The 19581-nt window shown below is 26.4% G+C and overlaps 1 protein-coding gene across 1 annotated transcript; it reads left to right on the top strand.

The window, feature by feature from the left end:
* The first annotated feature begins 261 nt into the window (after positions 1-261).
* LOC129958332 (uncharacterized) lies at positions 262-17599 on the top strand. Its single transcript, XM_056070747.1, has 7 exons — positions 262-351; positions 4780-4997; positions 8744-8818; positions 9550-9684; positions 10491-10571; positions 15070-15193; positions 17165-17599. Exons 2-7 carry the CDS (start codon positions 4841-4843, stop codon positions 17283-17285), a joined length of 693 nt encoding a protein of 230 aa, XP_055926722.1. The 5' UTR covers positions 262-351; positions 4780-4840; the 3' UTR covers positions 17286-17599.
* The last annotated feature ends 1982 nt before the right edge of the window (positions 17600-19581 follow it).

The following is a 19581-nucleotide window of genomic DNA, read 5'->3' as shown; positions in this document are numbered from 1 at the left end:
CAAATACAAGTACAGATTTCTAATCTAAACCATTCAAGGCTAACATTTCCTCCATCTTTTTTAAAGATGAGAAAAATGCAATTATTTTAGACACTTAGGAAAATTATAAAGTGATTTAGCTTGTTATTTGTATCATTTTAAGCATTTAAAGCAATTTTTCTTCCTCTAGCTTGTTATTATACCCAATGATATATATATATATATATATATATATATCTTCAGCGAATCTGGCAATAAGCTATAGGCCGGTATATTCGAACATTTCCGAGAATTCGGAAAACCTTGTGGAGTATTGCGAAATTCTTCGGCTCAGTTTTGTGATCGTCCTGTGTATGCTGAAGTAACCACTAGGTAAGTACCAGTTTCAAAAATGTAAAACAAAAGGTTTAAAAGCTATTTCTTTATGAAAGCGATCATATTTTAACATACAGTTATTGGTTTCGAATAATTATTTTAGATATTTCGGTTTTGAATCTTATTGTAAAATATGTCTTTGATCGTTTAGAGTAGTTAAAAGTTGTGATCGTTTAAAACGAGCTTCTTACACTGTGGTTCTCAAAAACTCTAAAACAGTCTTTCTTCTTGCTTTTCTGTTAAAGTTATAGTTTGTATTTTTAATTAAAATAATTTTCTGAGTTGAAAAATTGTTTGAAATTGAAATTTCATTTTTTAGTTTTGTTTTCATCATTGATTGATTATGTGTTTTTAAATTTATATAATGTTACGTGTTTTTAAATTTGTATAAAATGTATATAACGATTCTATCAATTATGGTAATTAATACAATCGTTCAAATATTTGTAAACAAATATAAGTAAGAAATTCATCTAATTTTAAAATATTTTATTAAAATTTACTGATTAATAATTTTGCATTGAGTATTCTTTTTATTAATTGTCAAACGTGCAATTTATTTATTTCATTCCTTATTTTATGGTGTGTGTGTTTTTTTTTTCGATGACCTAGCAGTTTTGTTTTGAGAACGCATTTAATTTTCAGCTGTATATAGGAGACTATGTATATTACTTCACAGGAGAATTGAGATTTTGATGATTTCATCAAAACTTCTTGTTTCTAGTTTTAATATCTTATAATGACTTATTTCTTTCTCATTCGCTGTAAAATGTAACAACTTGAATATAACAATAAGAGCAGAACAAATGTGAAAGGAATAGGGATAAAATTTTTCTTATAAAATTTGGTTTTAAAAGTGTCCACACCTAGAAATGAAGACATTAAAGTGTTTTAAAACCCTTTTATAGGTAATTTTATTTGTATATAATTATAATATAATGAATGTTTAACATAATCTTGTCTTTATTTGTAAAAAAATTAATTTTAGCTATTAATGTATCAATCAATTTTACAAACAGCTTTTTTTTTTTCTTTTTGTCATTGGTAAATGCTGCATTTTATTTTCCAATCATTTGTCAGCAACTGATTTTTTAAATGAAAGTATGTTTGTATAAATTTTGTAAAATATTTTGAAACAAAGATGAGTTTCCAAAATGTTTTTTCAACGTAAAGTATTATATTTGTAATAAGTTTTAATTTTAACAGAAATTTTAAAATGATTTTGTCATTTTAACAATATTAGTATTTAGCATGATCCTTTAAATGTTTACAGTAAAAAATAATAAAGAAAACAGTATTGATTTAAAATGTTTCATTAAAATATTGAAAATAATTATTTTAAATTTAGATTTTAATTATAATTAATGCAGAATATTCAGATTTGTTTTTCGTTAATGAGATTATAAAAATATTTTCTATTAAAAGCATCCTAAAAATGCATTTCTGCTTAAAGAGTTGATATGATTAGATACAAATTCCAAAAAACCTTTTCCATTTGTTATTTTTGGAAATATCTTAAACCGCCACTTTTCCTCAAATTAATTATTATAATTGTACATAATTGGTTTGCTATGTAGTGAATTGTAGGGAATCTGATATTGTGTGATAATTATAAACATTTATATTATATTTGATAACAAATACAAAAAGCATAAAATCATTGTTCACTCTTTGTTTTATAACTAAATCAAGCTGCCAGCAAACAGTTTTAGAAAAACTTTTACCCTGTTTATACAAAATACTCTATAATATAACATCTTTTCATGGTAATGGATGATATTCTGAGTATCAAACATCTTGGAGATATTGTACAATACCTTGCTCTAAAAAGGCAGAAAATCCTTTTATTGATATTTATATGTAAAAATAATTTTTATCTTTTCTGATTTTTGAATGATATTGAATTTTTGTTTAATTTTAAATTTTTTTATTATCTGATGAATTTCTCTTAGTTGCATCATTTGGAGATTTGTGATCAACAAGTGCTTTGAGCAATGTGACTGAGTCTGATGGTGGGGTTGAGCATAAAATTAAGACTCAATTAAATATTTTTTTTATATAAGTAAAATTATTTTAAGCTCGCTTGTCTTTTTTTTTTTTGTGTGTGTGTGTATGTGGTAGATATTTAGGAAGCTTGAATTTTTACAGCTTAAGTCTGTATGATAAAACTGCTGACTGTAATTTAAATTAGTTTCTTTAAATTACTTTAGATATATGATTTGAGCAGTTTTATTTGGTTTCATAGTCATCAAAGATACTAATAAGTAATATTTTTAACACTTTTCTTTGAATCTTCAAAACAATGAAGCAGGATAATTCAGGCATAAATCTGAAATAATGAACTGCAAAGTAAATTTAAAGGTAACTCTTTGTGCCAAAGGAAGTAGGAAAAAAATTTTCTGAATTTAAAATTATTTATTCCATTCTACGTATGTTATGCAATGAATCGCAGTAAATTCTATTTTTGATGTCGGACTACGTACACATAGGTAAAATTTATTATAATGAATTTGAAATCCTTAAAATGATAATTGCCTTTTAATTTTATAATTATGTCATTTATATCTTACTTAAATTTATAGTAACTTATGGTCAGAGTCTTCATTATACACTTTCATTTAAAAAGCTGATTCTGTTTTATATGTTTTTACAGCTTGGTACATATAATATATGAGGTGAGAAAATATCACTGTTAGACTAAAATATTGTACAATATCATGATATTGTTTGATATTCTGAATGTTATACAATATTGTGAAGATATTGTAACAGTAGTGTTGGGTATTTTCTGCTAGGCTCGGTATAAAATTATATGCTTACTTTCAATATTAATCTTTCTGGTTTAATAAATACTGGGTTAAGCTGGGCTATAAATTATTTCTAAATTTTTGGTTTTGAAACTCTTAAAAGTATATTTTATCACTACTTATTCATTGCTCAGTTAATAATATATTAATAAGAAGTAATATTATTCTATGTACTGAGATTTTGAAAAATTGATTGAACTTGAAGAAAGTGTAATCTTTAAGAAGAAAAAAATATAAATGAATTGTAATTTAGTAGTATTGCTACTGTCTTGGCATTCAGAAGAAACTGGATTCTATTTATTTGCTTATGACTTGTTGATACTTTTGAATAATTTAATTTGATAAGTGAGGTGCTTGAAATTATATTGTCTATATATGTGGTTTTTTCCTTTTGGATACTTATGTACTATTATTATAAACTTGCTGATGAAATGTAATAATTTTTTCGGAGAGAATAATGGAGCAACATTCACATTATTCTCAGTTTGACCGAAGGTTATGATAATACAAAACTACTGTGATTTGCATATTTCATATATTCTTATATTTATTGTTTAGCTTTGGATAGATGTTATCTTTTAATTCTTATTTCAGAAGTTGAATCTAGTATATTTTCTTTTCTTTTTTTCTAATTTCTTGATAAAGTGTTTTCAAAATAAAATGAAATTTAGTTCTTTGTAAAAACTTAGTTAAAATTTTAGTTGAATGTATTCAGTAATAGGTTTGAAATAGATTATTTTTAAAAAAATAAATGAATTAGTTTTCATGTTTTTGAATTAATACAGTATTTACATATGTGGATTGTTCTGTATTATAGAAATAGAGTTGTATTAAAGGAAACTTTATTAATTTCTTCCTAAATATTTTTCAACATTACATGTGACAAAATTTAAATATTGAGTAATTTTTAGTTTCTTTATTTAACTTATTCAATTCATAAAGACCATTATGTTAATTTTCTCCACTAACATTTATTATTATTCTTGTGTTATTAATAATTTCTAAGCAGGGAATGCCCAGAATTCTAAATTATACCTTTTTTTTATTTTTTTCCTTTGGTGGTAGTTCACATTTTTATTACATTAAAAAAAATACACTAAAATCCAGTCGAGATCCTAATGTAGGTGAAGAGTAGAAAATACATGAATTGGTTTTGGGCAGCAAAATAAAGAAGGGTGATAATGGAATTCAAATTGGATTTAATTTTAAGCATCTAACAATTGCATATATAAAATTATTTATTACATATAATCAAAATTATATGCATAGTTACAATAAGATTTCAAAAATGCACTAATTTTTGCTTGTTTGATTTATTCCTTCTTAAAATTGTTTAAAAATTTTCCAGCATAATTTTAAACTTCAGATTTTTATCGAATCATATAAATATTTTTGTAACTTCATCCAATTAGAGATCCTAGGATTTCTATCATTTATACGTTTTATTTTGCATGCATGATATTTTTCTGCGAGGAATTCAAATGGCAATCCAATATTGTCCTTGTGTTTTTAGTTTGAATTATTTTTCTGGTAGAAAGCTACTAATTATGTATTCTGTTAAATGATGACTGCTATATAAGCTATATTTGTATAATTTATCAAGCAATGCTATTTCTAGGATAGAGGAAAGTTTTGAAGAATTAAAAGCAATAATTAAAGTTGGAATAAGTTCAGAAAAAATGGCTACTAACGCTGAAGCAAATGCAGAAGAAAGAGTTGCTAGCCCTGATGTAACTAGTGAAGATATCATCACTAACCTTGACAAACAAACAAAGGAATTTATTAACCAAAGAATTTCTCAAAGTTATGTTAACATTCCTTTTGTATCAATCGAAGGTAAGTTTCTATTCATATGTTGAGGTTTAATTGTTAGAAAAAAAGAAACAAGATAGTACAGTGCATTTTATTTAAACTGTACAGTTATAGTTGATCTGTAATTTTTCTAAACAGTTTTTCTGAAAATTTTAAGAATTAAATAGCATAATGCTTTATAAAGTATAAAACTTTTAAAGAAAAAACTTATCCATCATGAAAAGAAATGTATATATTTTATGATTTATAAATAATTATAATTAATAATAATAATAAGTTGAAACGTTTCCTTTTTTTTTTCGCATTTAAAAATAGCCATAGTAAAAGTAACATTTCTCCATTTACTCCATATAGGTTAACTTTATTACACTACAAATTAATTGGCAGAGATGTGTGACTCTAGCATAGCATGTCATTACAAGAATCTAAAATAATTACATCTAAAGAGTTAGATAAGTTTAAAACATTGAGTCATAGTATTGATATGTTTTTGCAAATCCTGTAGGTAATAAGATTTCTTTCAATATATATAAATAATATAATAAGTAATTTTGATTTTTTGGAAATTTACTACTCAAATTCAAATTATTCTTTTAAATTTCCTTGTTTTTCTTTCCCAAAGTACTTGTTTTTTCAGATTTTTCTGCTTATAACAAATGAAAATATTTTTTTAAACTATAGCTGTGGCTATTTGATCTGTTTGAATAAGGTACTTATTAAGAAATTTAAGTTCTGTTGTAAAACATATTCAAGTAAAACTATTTATTATAAACAATGTCTAAGAAAAAATAATTATGTAGTTTGCTTAAAAATTACATGCATAAGTAGAAATGACACATAAAATAACATAATAAATTAAAGGTTAATTGATTATTTCTTTAACATAATCTTTATTCTGTGCAATTCTTAAAAAATTAAAATGTTGTCTTTCCTTTTTTTTTTTTTTTTAATAAAAACATTCTAAAATTGCAAAAGAAATTTTTAATACTCTCATGCTTTTGTTACTTATGTTCAATTCATTTAGCTGCAGTGCATGCTTATTAAGAGTGACTGGGATATAAACTGCTTAGTATTTACTATGTATGATGTTAATATCTGTTTTAAAGAAATGATCAAAAGAGTACGGGATTTTTTTTAATATTTTGAAGATTTTGTGACAAATTATTCATGATTAAATTTTACTCTTAAAAATAGCTACAGTTTTTTTCTGGGATGAAATTGAATGGACTAAGATTATTTTTTGAAAGAAAAACAGAAATCATTTCTTGAGGGTATATTTGCTAAAACATTTTCTAGTATTATCATATATATCGACCATACAGGTATAAGAAGATTGCTTTATTTTTATTTATTTAAGAAACTTCATATAATATTACTTCGTCATCTTAAAATGAAAAGTATCTAAAAAATGATACTATGCTTTGTGGTAGATGCATGTGATGCCAATATTTTGCACTGTTTAAAAGAAACGTGTAACAGTGCCTACATACATAACAGGTTTCCATATGCAAATTTGGGTTGTTTCTGTATTTTTATGCTGTAATTTGTTTTTTTTTCACGTATAGATCTAGGATTCTAAGAAATTCATGTGCAAAATTTGGTTAAAAATTTTTTTTTAATGTAGCTTCCTTTTGAACTTTGCATATTTTTCCATTCTTTTTATTATCAATATGTAAAGTTAATGTTTTGATCACATTTTTATAGTGTAGCTAATTTTTTTAACAAATATTTATTTGAATTTCATAGTTATGTATCATCATACAAACCATGGTTTCTGAAACATTTTGACTTTGAGTAATGTTTTAGGAATTTTTTTATACATACAGCAGCATTAACATTCTTCTTTGATTTCTTTAAAGTTTAGAAATGTCCAATGTCAGCAGTTATTCAGGAATACCAAAAGAAATTCTAACATGCTTTTCTTCATTATTGTCACTGTATAAAAATTGAATATTCGAAACTTTTGTGCAGAAATATGAATTTTTTTGTTAATAAATTAAATCAACATTCTATCAACAGAAAAATTTGATCTTTTTATTTATTTGTTAATTTTATTTTCTACAGTATGACTTTTTCTTTCATTGATTTAACATAAAACTTTACTTGTTTCCAGTTACAAACTCATTTTTGCAGTTTTGAAACAGTTTCAAATCTGAAATTTGAAGCTTTGAAAGAGATTTTAATTTTGAACATTTTAAGAATCATTTTCAGACAATGAAAACCAAAAACATTTAAATTTTTAGGAGAAATTCACTAATTTCTTTCATGAATAAATTAATTTTAACATCGAAATATAAATTATCTCGTTTAATACCTGCTCCATGGAATAAAAGATCTGTTATTAATGATTCCCAATTTAATTTACTATTGCTCTGATGCTTACTTTGAAATTTTGTATGCTTTGAAATATATTGCTGTCTTTGGTGAGTTTTGAGCAAAAATTGAAGTAAACTATTGTATGTAAAAAAAATAAAATCCTAATGTTATAATTTGTATTATAACATTATCTCTTCATATCAGCACAAAATGACCAACAACATTGATACAATATTTCATGTTATTGTCCAACATTCAGAAGATCGAATATTGTAAAGATATCATACAGTTCATGCAAATAGGGCTTGCATTTTTTATTACTATTGACAAAATGTATGTAAATCTGATATTTCCATATACTTTTTAAAATATATTCAATGTAGTGTTATGTGGCCTTGCATATATTAGATATCTGCATACTGTCAAATAATTTGAAATAAGGTTTCTTTGATTACTATCATACATGGTTGTTTACAAAATACATTGATTTCAAAAAGTAAGATAGCCAACATGAAGTATGTGTTCTCTTTAATAATAATAGAATTTATTATAGTCATATTTTCTTCAAATTTTCTCAGTTATCTGAGCCTGTTAACACTAACACACCAAAATGAAATGAAATAAAATTCTTACTCATTCATATATAAGACCAAAAATAAATGAATGTCTCAGCTTTTCTGTGATGGGTAGAAGAGCAATATGTTTAAAGTCCTTTCTCGCTTAGCAAATGTTTGAAGTTTTCCTGAAAATTGTTTGAGGCAACAGTGACGTTTTGAGAAACCTCTGTATGGCTAGTAACAGTTGAAAATGTGACCAGCCTTATTCAAGGAAAAGGGGTTTTTTGAGATCTTGTTTAGGCTTTTTCTGATGGTGTTAGTTTTAAATTAGTTCAGTACTGCAGAATCAAGCACTTCTAGCCATCAGGCAACATTGATTTGAAACCTGCCTGCTTTAAGCCTACCAATGCTTTTAAATCTATGTATGTATTTCCAAGAACTCATTTTTGTGCAATGAATAAGTTCTGTTTCTTGAAGAAACAATTTAGTAGATAAAATTCACAAATTAGTAAAATAGCTACTTCCACATTTTATTTTAAAATTTGCCCTTTTCAATCTTAAATAGACACAAATGCTTATATTGTTCTAAACATTCTTCAAATTATATATGAATACTAGTAAAAAAACTGATATAATATAAAAAACATCAATATTGAATCTATTAGGTCAAATTTATTTATATAATTACAATAAATATAATGTTGGCTTTTTAAATCAGAAATGATAATTGTATTAATTATATATTTAAGACTGTTGATTCTTGTTTTATGTTATCCCTGAAATACATATATGTATTATCAACCTAGAGTAATCTCAATTTTGAGCTTCATATTCGTAAGAAGTGAAACTTATTAAATATTCAGATTAAATATATAGCTTATTATCATGATTACATAGGTGATATACCAAGACATAGTGCAAGACCAGAAATATATGCAGTTGCATTGCCTGAACATCTTTTATTGAAATATGGTAAGAATATTTTGCTTAAATTTATTTGCTTCATAATTTTGTGATAAAGTTTTGAAAAGTATTTATCAAGTCTTTATCTGATATTAAATATCATTAGGATCTTTGGATATTGATAAGAACAATCAAGTCCATTTAAATTTTATGTTTTTATGTAAGGAATGACTTTGAAATGTACAATGTTTTTATTTTTAAAAATGCAGTGAAATTTTATTGCTTTGAAATTTCAGATTCATATTAAATTAGATTCCCTTTTTATCTTGTGTAAATACAAACTCAACTTGATAGAATATCTGTCATCAGTTAGAAGTATAGAATACAAAGGTTATCGAAGCGTTCAAAATTTTAAGTGGAACAAGCTTATCTTGTCCTGTAGTATAAAATCATTGGTATAATTTAAAGATAGTTTTTATGAAAGATAATATTTTACAACAAAGTGTACCACTTGGATTTTAACAATAAAAGCAAAAATTTCCATAAACTTCTTTTTCCTTTTGAAATTCATATCTTCAGTTACATTCATGTTATTTTGATATAATTTAGATGTTGCTGTGGTTAAATTTCCAAAAGTCAAATAATCGAATGGCGAAAGCAACGTAAAAATGCATAGTCATGCTCCTGCTTCAAATGCTTGATTTTCTTAAAAAATGCATCAAATTATTATTCTTTGTTAATCAGATTTAAATAGTTAAACCTGACAATGTATTTATCATGATTTTTTTTATATATTAAAGGCGTGCTTCTTTATTACGATCGAGCTTTAGCCTTGGAGGCTATCAGAAGGTATAGAATGGGCAGGTACCGCATATTTACTAATTTATTTGATGCAGTGGAGTATGCTATAAAGCCTGTAGAGCCGAAAATGAAAGGTAATGTGATTAATTCTTCCTCTAATTAAAATCCTCCTACCCTTGATTTGCTATGAGCCTGTAGCTAATATTCCTTTGGCTTCATTCTATATTAGTTGATGCAATGTTTTCAAATTAAGAGAAGACATAGTAATATTCCAGAATATATTGTTTTATTTATAATGTATTTGTAAGGATCACTTGTAACACTGTGGATTTATTTAAATGTTCACAAAGTTTTTCTGCAGCCCCGTGATGCATTTCATTTTATTTATATTAAACTGCATCTTATTTGTGTCCATTTTGTTTCAAGCTATTTAACTTTTCAAAATATTTTGCAATAAATATGGCTAAAGGCTACTATTTCATTAACAAAAGTAAATAAAGCTGTGAGCTAAGGAAATTGTATTTAAATGTTCATTATTAAATTACATTTGTGCTATTATTTTATTGCTCGCATATGCCTCTTTTATATTGAAAACACTGTGTAACAATTTTTTTTTTTTTTTTTTTTTTTTTTTTTTGCTCTGGCATGAAGGCTTTTCATTTAATAGTTTGTGTGGTGGCATTTCATCTTTCCATTCAGTTTCTTTTTGAGTTTCAAAGTATATTCTTTACTTCAACTGTTAATTGGCACAAATATTTATATCAGCTTTTCTGAGTTTTTCTAATGTCAAACGTATTTGATTATATAACTGGTTTAGCACTGTATCAATCCTATAAATTGCTTTTTCCCTGTTAGAGAATCCTCTTTGCATTTTATAAGGGTAGTATGGAATATACATATGAAATTACTAAACATATAGAATTCTACTGATCTCTTCCAGGTGAAATTAAACCTAAAATGGGCAAAGGGACCAAGACATCCGGTTCTTTCCTGTCCTGGCATTTCCGTCTTAACTTGGGAAGTAAGAAAAATTAGATTAAAATCTTATATGCATTCCTCTATTTGTTTTTCAAAGAAATTTATTATTATTTATTTGTTACTCATGTTTGAGAATTAAATTTAAGCCATTTTATTTTCCCTGAAAATAAAAAAATTTCTATTAGCTTATGGGAAAGAATTCAATATACATGCTTCTTTCTAAAAAATCTAAATCAAATCTTTTTAATATTATTTTGTTCCAGCAGTTTTAAAAAGAACGAATTTATAGGTAAATTTTCCTGATAGATGATAGAAATAATCTGCAATATTTCAATTTTGTAGATGAAAAATATGCTTACCAATGAAATGTCATTGGGAATCTAACATTTTTTGGTCTTTTACAAAAAAAAAAAAAAAAAAAAAAACATATAAGGTTAAGAAATTTCTGATGTGATGGCTACATGTGTGTAAATAGTGATGTTGCTTTCAGAGTCCATTTCCATTGATGATCTTACCCTTGCTAGATCTGAAGGATCGACACATGTAATGAGGGTTATTACGCGTTGACCACAGTGCCCGATATTATTTATCTATGTGGCTCCGTCATTCAGCCCCCCCCCCTCCCCCTCCAGAACCCGAGGGCAGGGCAGTGCTAATTCAGTATGGTTTATCCATATATCTATTTTATATAATAACTAGTTTTTTCTCCTATTAATGATAGCTTGTAAATTTTTCTATTTTTAACGAACAGTGTCAATAATCTACATTTCTTTAATAAATATAATTTTATAATAGTTTTTCTAAATATACTCTTAAATGTAGGCATGTGTGACCATAGATTATAAAAGTACCTTTTTTTTATTGTGAGAATAAGATCTTTTACAAACTAATTTTTAATTTTATTCTGAGTAAATTAAATGGCTTAAATTTGAGCTTATTTTTTGTTGCTTTGATAAAATTTTATTTCATGTGAATTTTGCTGTTATCCATTTCAAAATAATCTGTCTCCTTCATATTCATTTATTTCAAGTTATGCGAAAGAATTTTTAAATAACTAAGTGCACTTAACAGTTTATATAAAAAAATTTATTTTATTGACGTTAAAAAAAATGTTGTAACCATAAATGACTATAAACGCTTTCAATTCATTTTTAAAAGGGATTTTTAGTCTAGAACCTCGGTATTTTTGTTTCTGCTTTACTTTTCAATTAGAAAAAATATTACCATCTGTTAATGGCCAAAAAATTATAAGTAGCATTTAAAAACATTCATTTACGAGCATTCCTGTGACAGATTGAAAATTTTACACTATGAAAAAAAAAAATTCTTACTCATTAGGATCTTTTCCTCTTGCTTTGTGTAACTTCTCTATGTTTACGTCTCATAAAACCGCGAGTCTTCATTGTTAAATGTAAACATCTCTTCCTTTCATCTTTCCTCTCACCCCTATTTTGTCGAATTAAACCCATCCTAATGCTTGCGCAAAAGCGCGGAGGGTTTTACAATCCGTTGTCAAACAGTATTTTATCACTTCTCTTGATTGTAAGATGCAATTTTGTATTCACAGTCTAATTAATTTCGTCCGTTAGGGAGACATAAAAACAAAAACGTATATTATTTCGCTATGTTGTCGATCTCTGAACATATAGTGGTGAGAATTTTAAAAATTTCTAGTAAATACCGAAAAAACGGTATTTAAACTTGTGAATACCCTAATTACAAAATTGTACAAATGGTTCAAAATAAAGGTATTCGGTATCCCGGTATTGCAATCCCTATTTAGTAGTTGAAGCCAGTGCGGCTTTCGTTCTTTGAATAAGACTGAATATGACAATAGAAATGGGGTGGGGTTTTCTTTTTTTTCTTTTTCCCATGTAAACTACATGTTTATAGCAATTCTCGGAAGTGTTGTATATTTGAAGACTTTTATAAATTAATGCAGATGGCAGTTTCATGCAAAATAACTATTAAATTGCTTATGCTTTATTTCTTTTGGATTATTTTATATACACTATTTATTTTCTATGTCAATGTGCATTTGATATTTTCTTTCAGAAAAATATAATTTAAAAAGCCAAACAGAAAAACTTCATGTAATTTGGATTTTAATGTTTTGTTTTTATCAAGATATTTTTAATTTTCTGTTTTTAATAAAAATCTGTTTTCAAATTAGTTACGTTCGATTCTATTGGCATTAGTATTTTAAGGATCAGCCTTCCTTTGTTCATACTGCATAACTGGAGACGAAGGTGTAATTACAAAATTGGTTCTTTTCTCTATTTTTGTTACTCATTTTGTAATTATTTTCATGAAAAAATTCTACTGCGTCTGCCACTTTTCAGTTGCTTAAAAAAATGCATGCAGAGTTGTGGGGAGAGAAAGGAATCACCTAACTTTATTCTGGCTTCGCTCACCCTGCAATCATATAAAAAAGGATGTTATTTGAAAGGAATTAACATATTCTTAAAAACATTTTTAATTAAAAATCTCTTAAGGGGCTGCATCTATATATTGAAAAAAGAGCAAACTTCGAAATTCCCAATGGCAGCACTTATTTTTCTCATCGTATTTTAAAACTGCATCACAAATTATTCCTGCAAACTAAGTTTCCTTAATTTAAGTCTTTCCGCTTTGAAATTATGAGCTAAAAAACATTGACTTTCTGATGTTAAAATTTAAACTTTAATTCATATCTTAAAAATTTATAAAGGTATTGATCTAAACTCTTTTTGTTATGAAAATATGAAGTATTCTACATTTTTAGCATATGTATTTAATATGAAAATGATTTTTAATATGTGAAAAAATTGTAAAATTAGAGTTAACTCCAACATACTTACATTTTTGCATGAATCGAAGGACAAGACCAATTTATGGGGAGATGCAAAATTTCAGTTCATTCCTATAAGTAGTTTTCCCATTACATTAAGTTTTCCGTATTGCTCTTAAAATGATGTATTTAAGAGCTCAATCACAAATTTCAAAATATCGACAGTTTTTCATTTGGCATTAAAATACTACTGATTATGTACTCCTTGAAACAAATATCATTTTCTGTATTGTTGTAATATAAAAATATATCTAAAAAAATTCGTCGTTGGCAAAAAAATATGAAATTAAAGTTTATATATAAACTTTGCCGTAACATTTAATTAACAGTCGCTACTTATCAAATTTCCATCCGCATAAGATGCAGCAAGATATGTGATGAATTATAGCGTAAAAAAGCGCTACGATATGGAAATTAAAAATAGGAATGAACATTTTGAGTGATGTTCTGCAATTTGCTTTTCACGTCTGTAACAGGCATATATCCTGTATACATGACTTCATACAGTGAAATCTTTCGCAAACAAGAAGTATTTGCATAGAAAGCTAAGTTGCCCGTAAAGCACGGAAGAAAACTGATTTACATTTATCAGTGAATGAAATGCACTACTTTTTTTATATGCTTGAAAAATAAAGTGGTGTATCACTTCATGTCTATTTATGAGTAGTAAGCGGGAATGATAGTATATAATGATAAAGGAAAGCAGGAGTAAAGCACAAAGCAATAAAAATCAGTTAATTTTTTTATTTCTGAGTATGTAAGATATTGATTTTAACACTTAAATTGACATTTCTTTTAAATTACAATATATATATATATATATATATATATATATATATATATATATATATATATATATATATATATATATATATATATATATATATATATATATATATATATATATATATATATATATATCTTTTGCTTATACAACAAAATTTTCCATTTTGGTGTTTTCAGCGTGATGGAGAATCATGCTCAAATGTAATTTAAATGAAACTTTCAATGAATGCTCTTAAATATTTCTTAACAATAAATAATCTCAATTGTTTTGAAAATTTTCACTATAAATATTTTGTCATGAATGAAATAGCAATCCCTCTTAACATATAGATTGTAGCTTTACAGATGCTTTTAAAGTGCACAAAAAAATAAAATTAAAAAAAAATGTTTTTACCAACGTTGTGATAATATAAAAATCTTGGAATCCTCAAATGGAAACAACCTCTTAACAGAAGATGTCTGATACCCCCGATGTAATTCTGGTATATTAAGCAAACTTTATTTCCCGGGTACTTTTTTCATGAGAAATCTATTCATGATATCAAAAAATTGTGTTGCCATAGGAAATTTTAAAGTTCGTACAATTTCAAATATATGGACAACCCCTTAAGATAAAGGCTCATGATCTTTTAGTATTCATAATTATCTTTAAAAGATACTTTGTTTTCACATGGGATAGAAAAATAAATATAGGTGGCTTTTTTCCCCCTCTACTGTGCCTTTTAAATAAAAGCATCTTTTCTTTGCTCCTTAAAATTTATAAAATATATGTATTGATTTATAAGCCTAATGTCTCGAAGAGCCAAAATATATTTTTTATTTTAGTATGCAATTTCATAACTTTAAGATTATATCCTCTGTAGGTTTAGAGAACATATCTCATTGAAATTTTTATTAATTTTAATCATCATTCTTATATCAATAGCTATTTATGAAGAGCCACAAGACTGGGAGGCAAAAGATAAGGTGCTTCACTGCAATGAAAATGAAGAGAACGGTTCTCATACGGTTAGTCGTGCACAGGATCTTCCAACAGAGGAGACCGCAGGGTGAAATTTTAAATATTATACACTAATTCAATAGTTGTTCATATTTTCTTACAGGAAGGTTATAAATACAGTCGACTGTACATTGCAGTCATTTTCAATCCTTCTGTATTTGTTCATCCCATACAGATATCTTAGAACCAGGGAGTTCCCAAACACGCTATGAGCCGAAGTCTTCCAGCGCTTTTCTTAGCATTGGTAAAGACTGAAATTCTTCGCTGTTTCATGCGGTTTCGAATTAAGGAAATTTATTCCATTAGTAAGAAATAGTAAAAATATCCGATTAATGATTAGGTATTGTATCCTCATTATTTTATATCAAGAGACTGCATTTTATTGCTTTTAAATTCCGTACTATTTACTTTTATTTTTTAAAATGATTCCTGGCTTTTCACTATTAATTTACAATTCCAAATATACCATTCGCTTTATGAGAATATTTTTTTATGTTTAATATGGATTTTTAATGAATGAAAACCAAATATGAATTTGGACTTAATAGTCTGGAGCCGAGTTTTTTCCTCTCGCATTACGAATTAAAAAGGCTATAAAATTTCCCGTGCGATTCTCATTTGAGATGCTTGCTTGATTGCCATGGAAAGATTTTTTTTTTTTTGGTTTGTAATCTATAGATTTAAAAAAAAATGGGCTTTTTCAGAGACAGGTATTATAGTTTTGCGGAAAAATTTTGAGCAAATGCATTGCTTAATTGTGCTGTTAGCGGATGTTCCATGCATTCAAGAAATTTGAAAGTTAAAAACATTTCTTTTTATTTATATCCGAAAGATCCTAATATTAGGAAAATTTGGATTTTCAAATGAAAAAAGAAATAAACCTTCAAAATTACAAATACTTGAATTTGTTCTCGGCTCTGCAGCGAGCGCGATTATCGTCGTAATTGGAAAGCTTAATTGCTTAATATTCCTGAAAAAAAAATCAAACGAAAAACCATGGTAGTATCAAATTTGCCGTCAAGCGACACTACATCATCTTCTGAAATGAGCAAACGTCTAATATTTTGAAACGTGCGGACACGTTCTTTGAAAAGTTGGAATAAGCTATCACCGTTTATAACAGAAATTTCAGGATAAGAATGCGGCGTTTCAGGTTGAATCTCAGTCTGTTTTACAAGAGCAGGAAAAACATATCGTTTCAATATTGTCGTTTTCTCATGAAAGTGTGAGGCAATAATCTACAATATTGGCTAATTTTTTTCCATCATTAAGTAACTTATTGAACAAAAAAAAATTACTTCTCGGCAAGGATCTTATAGATGTCTTTGCATCTTAAAAATCGGCTACAATACTGAATTTTACTTTTTTTTTTCCTGAATTATTCAGTAATTTTTTTTAGAAAAGTGAAAAACACGGCTTTGTTTTCTGGTATCGACTTGGTTGGTAATGTTTCACATTAACGAAGTTACTTTAAGTATATTATATGCTATAAAAAAGTTAAATTGTAAAAGTTGGAATATGATTAGAAACTATCTGTGATTTTTCTCCTGGAAGTATTTTTGATAATCCCCTTTTTTATAACGTGTAATACTTTTTTATACTGCTGAATATTTTCAAAATCATTTCCGGTATATCATGTTATCAAATCAGGAAAAGCACAAAATAGCAATTTAAGGCCAAAGTAATAAAATTAAAATTAAAATCTTTAAATGTAACTACTAAAATATTTCTTGCTCAAGTTCTAAGAATTTTAATTGAATAATATCAAATCTGTAAACACTTGAAAGTATTTTTTTAAAGATATTTATGTTTGAATATATGTGGTGAATATGTTTGGTTTGTGAATTATTTAAAAATATTTTGAATATGTCCTCTAAAAAGGCTTCTTTTTCTTTTCTTTTTTTATTCCATAAAATTCCAAGAGTGTGTGTTAATTTTTTTATAAGTTTTCAGCGTTTATTTGAATAGCTTTTATTTATTTAGCTGCAAAAAATTCAAAATTTTCAATTTTTTTTTAAAGATCTCCAAAGGATTTTCAAAATAATGAGGAGTCCGATTCTTCCAAACAAGTTCCTGCTCCGAAACTTAATGAACCTAACAACCTAGGAAATGATTCAACACCTGAGAAAGAAAACGCTTAAATGTCTGAAAATTTTATTTATATCGACTATTTTAGTTGTTTACATAAAATCGTTTTATATTGTTGATATTTTAATGTTGTAATTTTTGCACTGTTTGCATACTTTGTACATATGCAAACGAAATTGCAAAATAAGGCAATGTGTCAGATATTTATATATTTTGAAAACTGATACTGGAATTGGACATTCCGTAATATTGCAATACTGGATGTTAACCATCTTTTTAAATTTGATTTCAGTTTTACTGGTGCAATATTTTAGGAAACGTTTGCATACTTTATACATATGCAAGTATTTGAGAAACAATTTTTAAACATTCCTTGTTATTATCTGTATAATATTTAAGAGCTTAAGCTAAATATTTTTCTCATACGAACAAGTTTATCAAGTTAAACAGTTGATGCTTTAATTATGAACCATATGTTTTGTGGTATTTTAATATGCAAAGTTGAACTTACAAATTTTCTATTTTAAATAGGAAAAAAATACTTGCTACATATGATTTTTTAGACTTCAGAAATTGAAATAATTTGTTTTGATATAGAATCTCTGAAAGTTGTATTGATATATTAAGTAGTTTTTTTTTTGTTTATTTTCCTTTTTGTTATATTTATATTTGTGCTCTGTTGAAATGTTTTACAAATGGTTAAAATTCCTAAAACCGAGACAACTATTTGTTAATATTTAAAATATTATGTAATCTGCATACTGCTCATTCCATTATTTTATCCCATCATACTTAACATAAATTGTTTACTTGTCTTATATCTGTAAACCAACTTTTTTCAATGTAAGATTTTATTTATCAGTAATCATTAAAATATCTTAAACTGATTTTAAATAATTCATAAAACGCATATTCAGAGATTTTTGAAAAATTTATTGTTGTTTATATAAATTATTTTCTGATAACAAGTAGCTGTATTATGCAATTTTAAAATTTTGTTGATATATATAATGGGAGTATGACTCTTTACACATCAACAGGTCTCATGACGGTTTTACGACTAGATATCTTTTAGCAACAAAAAAATTTAAATTACAAATTTTCTAGAAAAATTACTGATTATTTTTAATGTTTCCATTACAATTAAATTTTTTTTTTTTTTAGTTTTCTATTCTAAGTATATGTTTATTCTGTAAAGAGATTTTTAATTATACATTTTATTATTTTTGAATCTGTTAATTTCAAATCCGGTTCTCTCCTTTCCCCAGTTCTCTGCTCTAGATTAGAGTTTTCAATCATTATTCAAAAACCAGATATGGATTAAGCTTTAATTGGGGCCCATCCCTATTAGGAAAAATTGCCATTTTTACAATATCTTCCCGATATTGTAGGCATTCAGAATGCAAAGCAATATCATGGATATATTGTATAATATCTTGTTCTTATAGGGTTAAGCCAATAGGAGTGTGCTTTATAGGGTTTAGCAAATAGGCAAAACAGGCAGCTGTCTAGGATTCCACCAATTTCTGACGACCCAACTCTTAAAGCTTTTTTCGATATTTTCGGGGCATACTAATTCCATGTTTCATTTGATTAATGAGATTCATGTACTCGAACTAATTCAATTTAAAACCGATAATCTTTTGAATTTCAGAGCATCCTTCTTAAGATTTTTTTCACGTTTTGAATTATTATTACAACAGTGGGAACCAAACTTCCTTTCAATTGTTTGATTATTTCAGTGGTTACTATCTCTGAGTTAGAAAGAAGTTTTGGTTGTATTAAAAATAGCTTTATAATCTTATTATTTTTTTAAGTTTTATATGCAAGTTACTGAATCCATTTCTCTTATTGGTATTCATTATTTATTGTACAAGAAATTTAAATTGATATTTAAATGTAATTTTAAACAAAATATTAAAAGTTTATAAACTTTTTGAAACATTTTTAATATTTATACCTAGTTTTCAAAGGTTGTTGACCTATAAGTCAGGGAAACAACTGGGGAAAGGAAACACTAAACTTTACACTTGAAAGTGTGAAACTTTCTTGAAAATAGGATATCGAGATCCCAAGGTATCTCCAAAGTTCAGTTGGGGGAAGGGGAATTCCTTAACATTTGCTTAGTTACTAATCCGATCCAGTTTTTTGATTGAATAATTTTTTTTTTGTAGTGAAATATGTTTAGGTAATAAAAATCGATTTGAACTGTTATGTATATATTTCGATTTAAATTTACTATATCTACAGTACAGTTCAAAGCCAAGGGCACTAGCGATGTCTTAATGCCGTATTGAATTCGCAGTTTGTTATAGAGTCAGTTTTCTAATCTATATTTGATATTTTATG

This window comes from Argiope bruennichi, chromosome X1 (assembly GCF_947563725.1).
Source record: "Argiope bruennichi chromosome X1, qqArgBrue1.1, whole genome shotgun sequence".
In the NCBI taxonomy this organism is placed as follows: domain Eukaryota; kingdom Metazoa; phylum Arthropoda; class Arachnida; order Araneae; family Araneidae; genus Argiope; species Argiope bruennichi.
The sequence above is the reverse complement of the archived record's forward strand: the minus strand, read 5'-3'. Positions and strand labels throughout refer to the sequence as shown.

Excerpts from the sequence above, each read along its gene's own strand:
- LOC129958332 (XM_056070747.1), top strand. The coding sequence starts at position 4,841 with ATGGCTACTAACGCTGAAGCAAATGCAGAAGAAAGAGTTGCTAGCCCT. Across the intron at positions 4,998-8,743 it reads TCCTTTTGTATCAATCGAAG|GTGATATACCAAGACATAGT; the intron begins GTAAGTTTCTAT and ends ATGATTACATAG. Across the intron at positions 8,819-9,549 it reads ACATCTTTTATTGAAATATG|GCGTGCTTCTTTATTACGAT; the intron begins GTAAGAATATTT and ends TATATATTAAAG.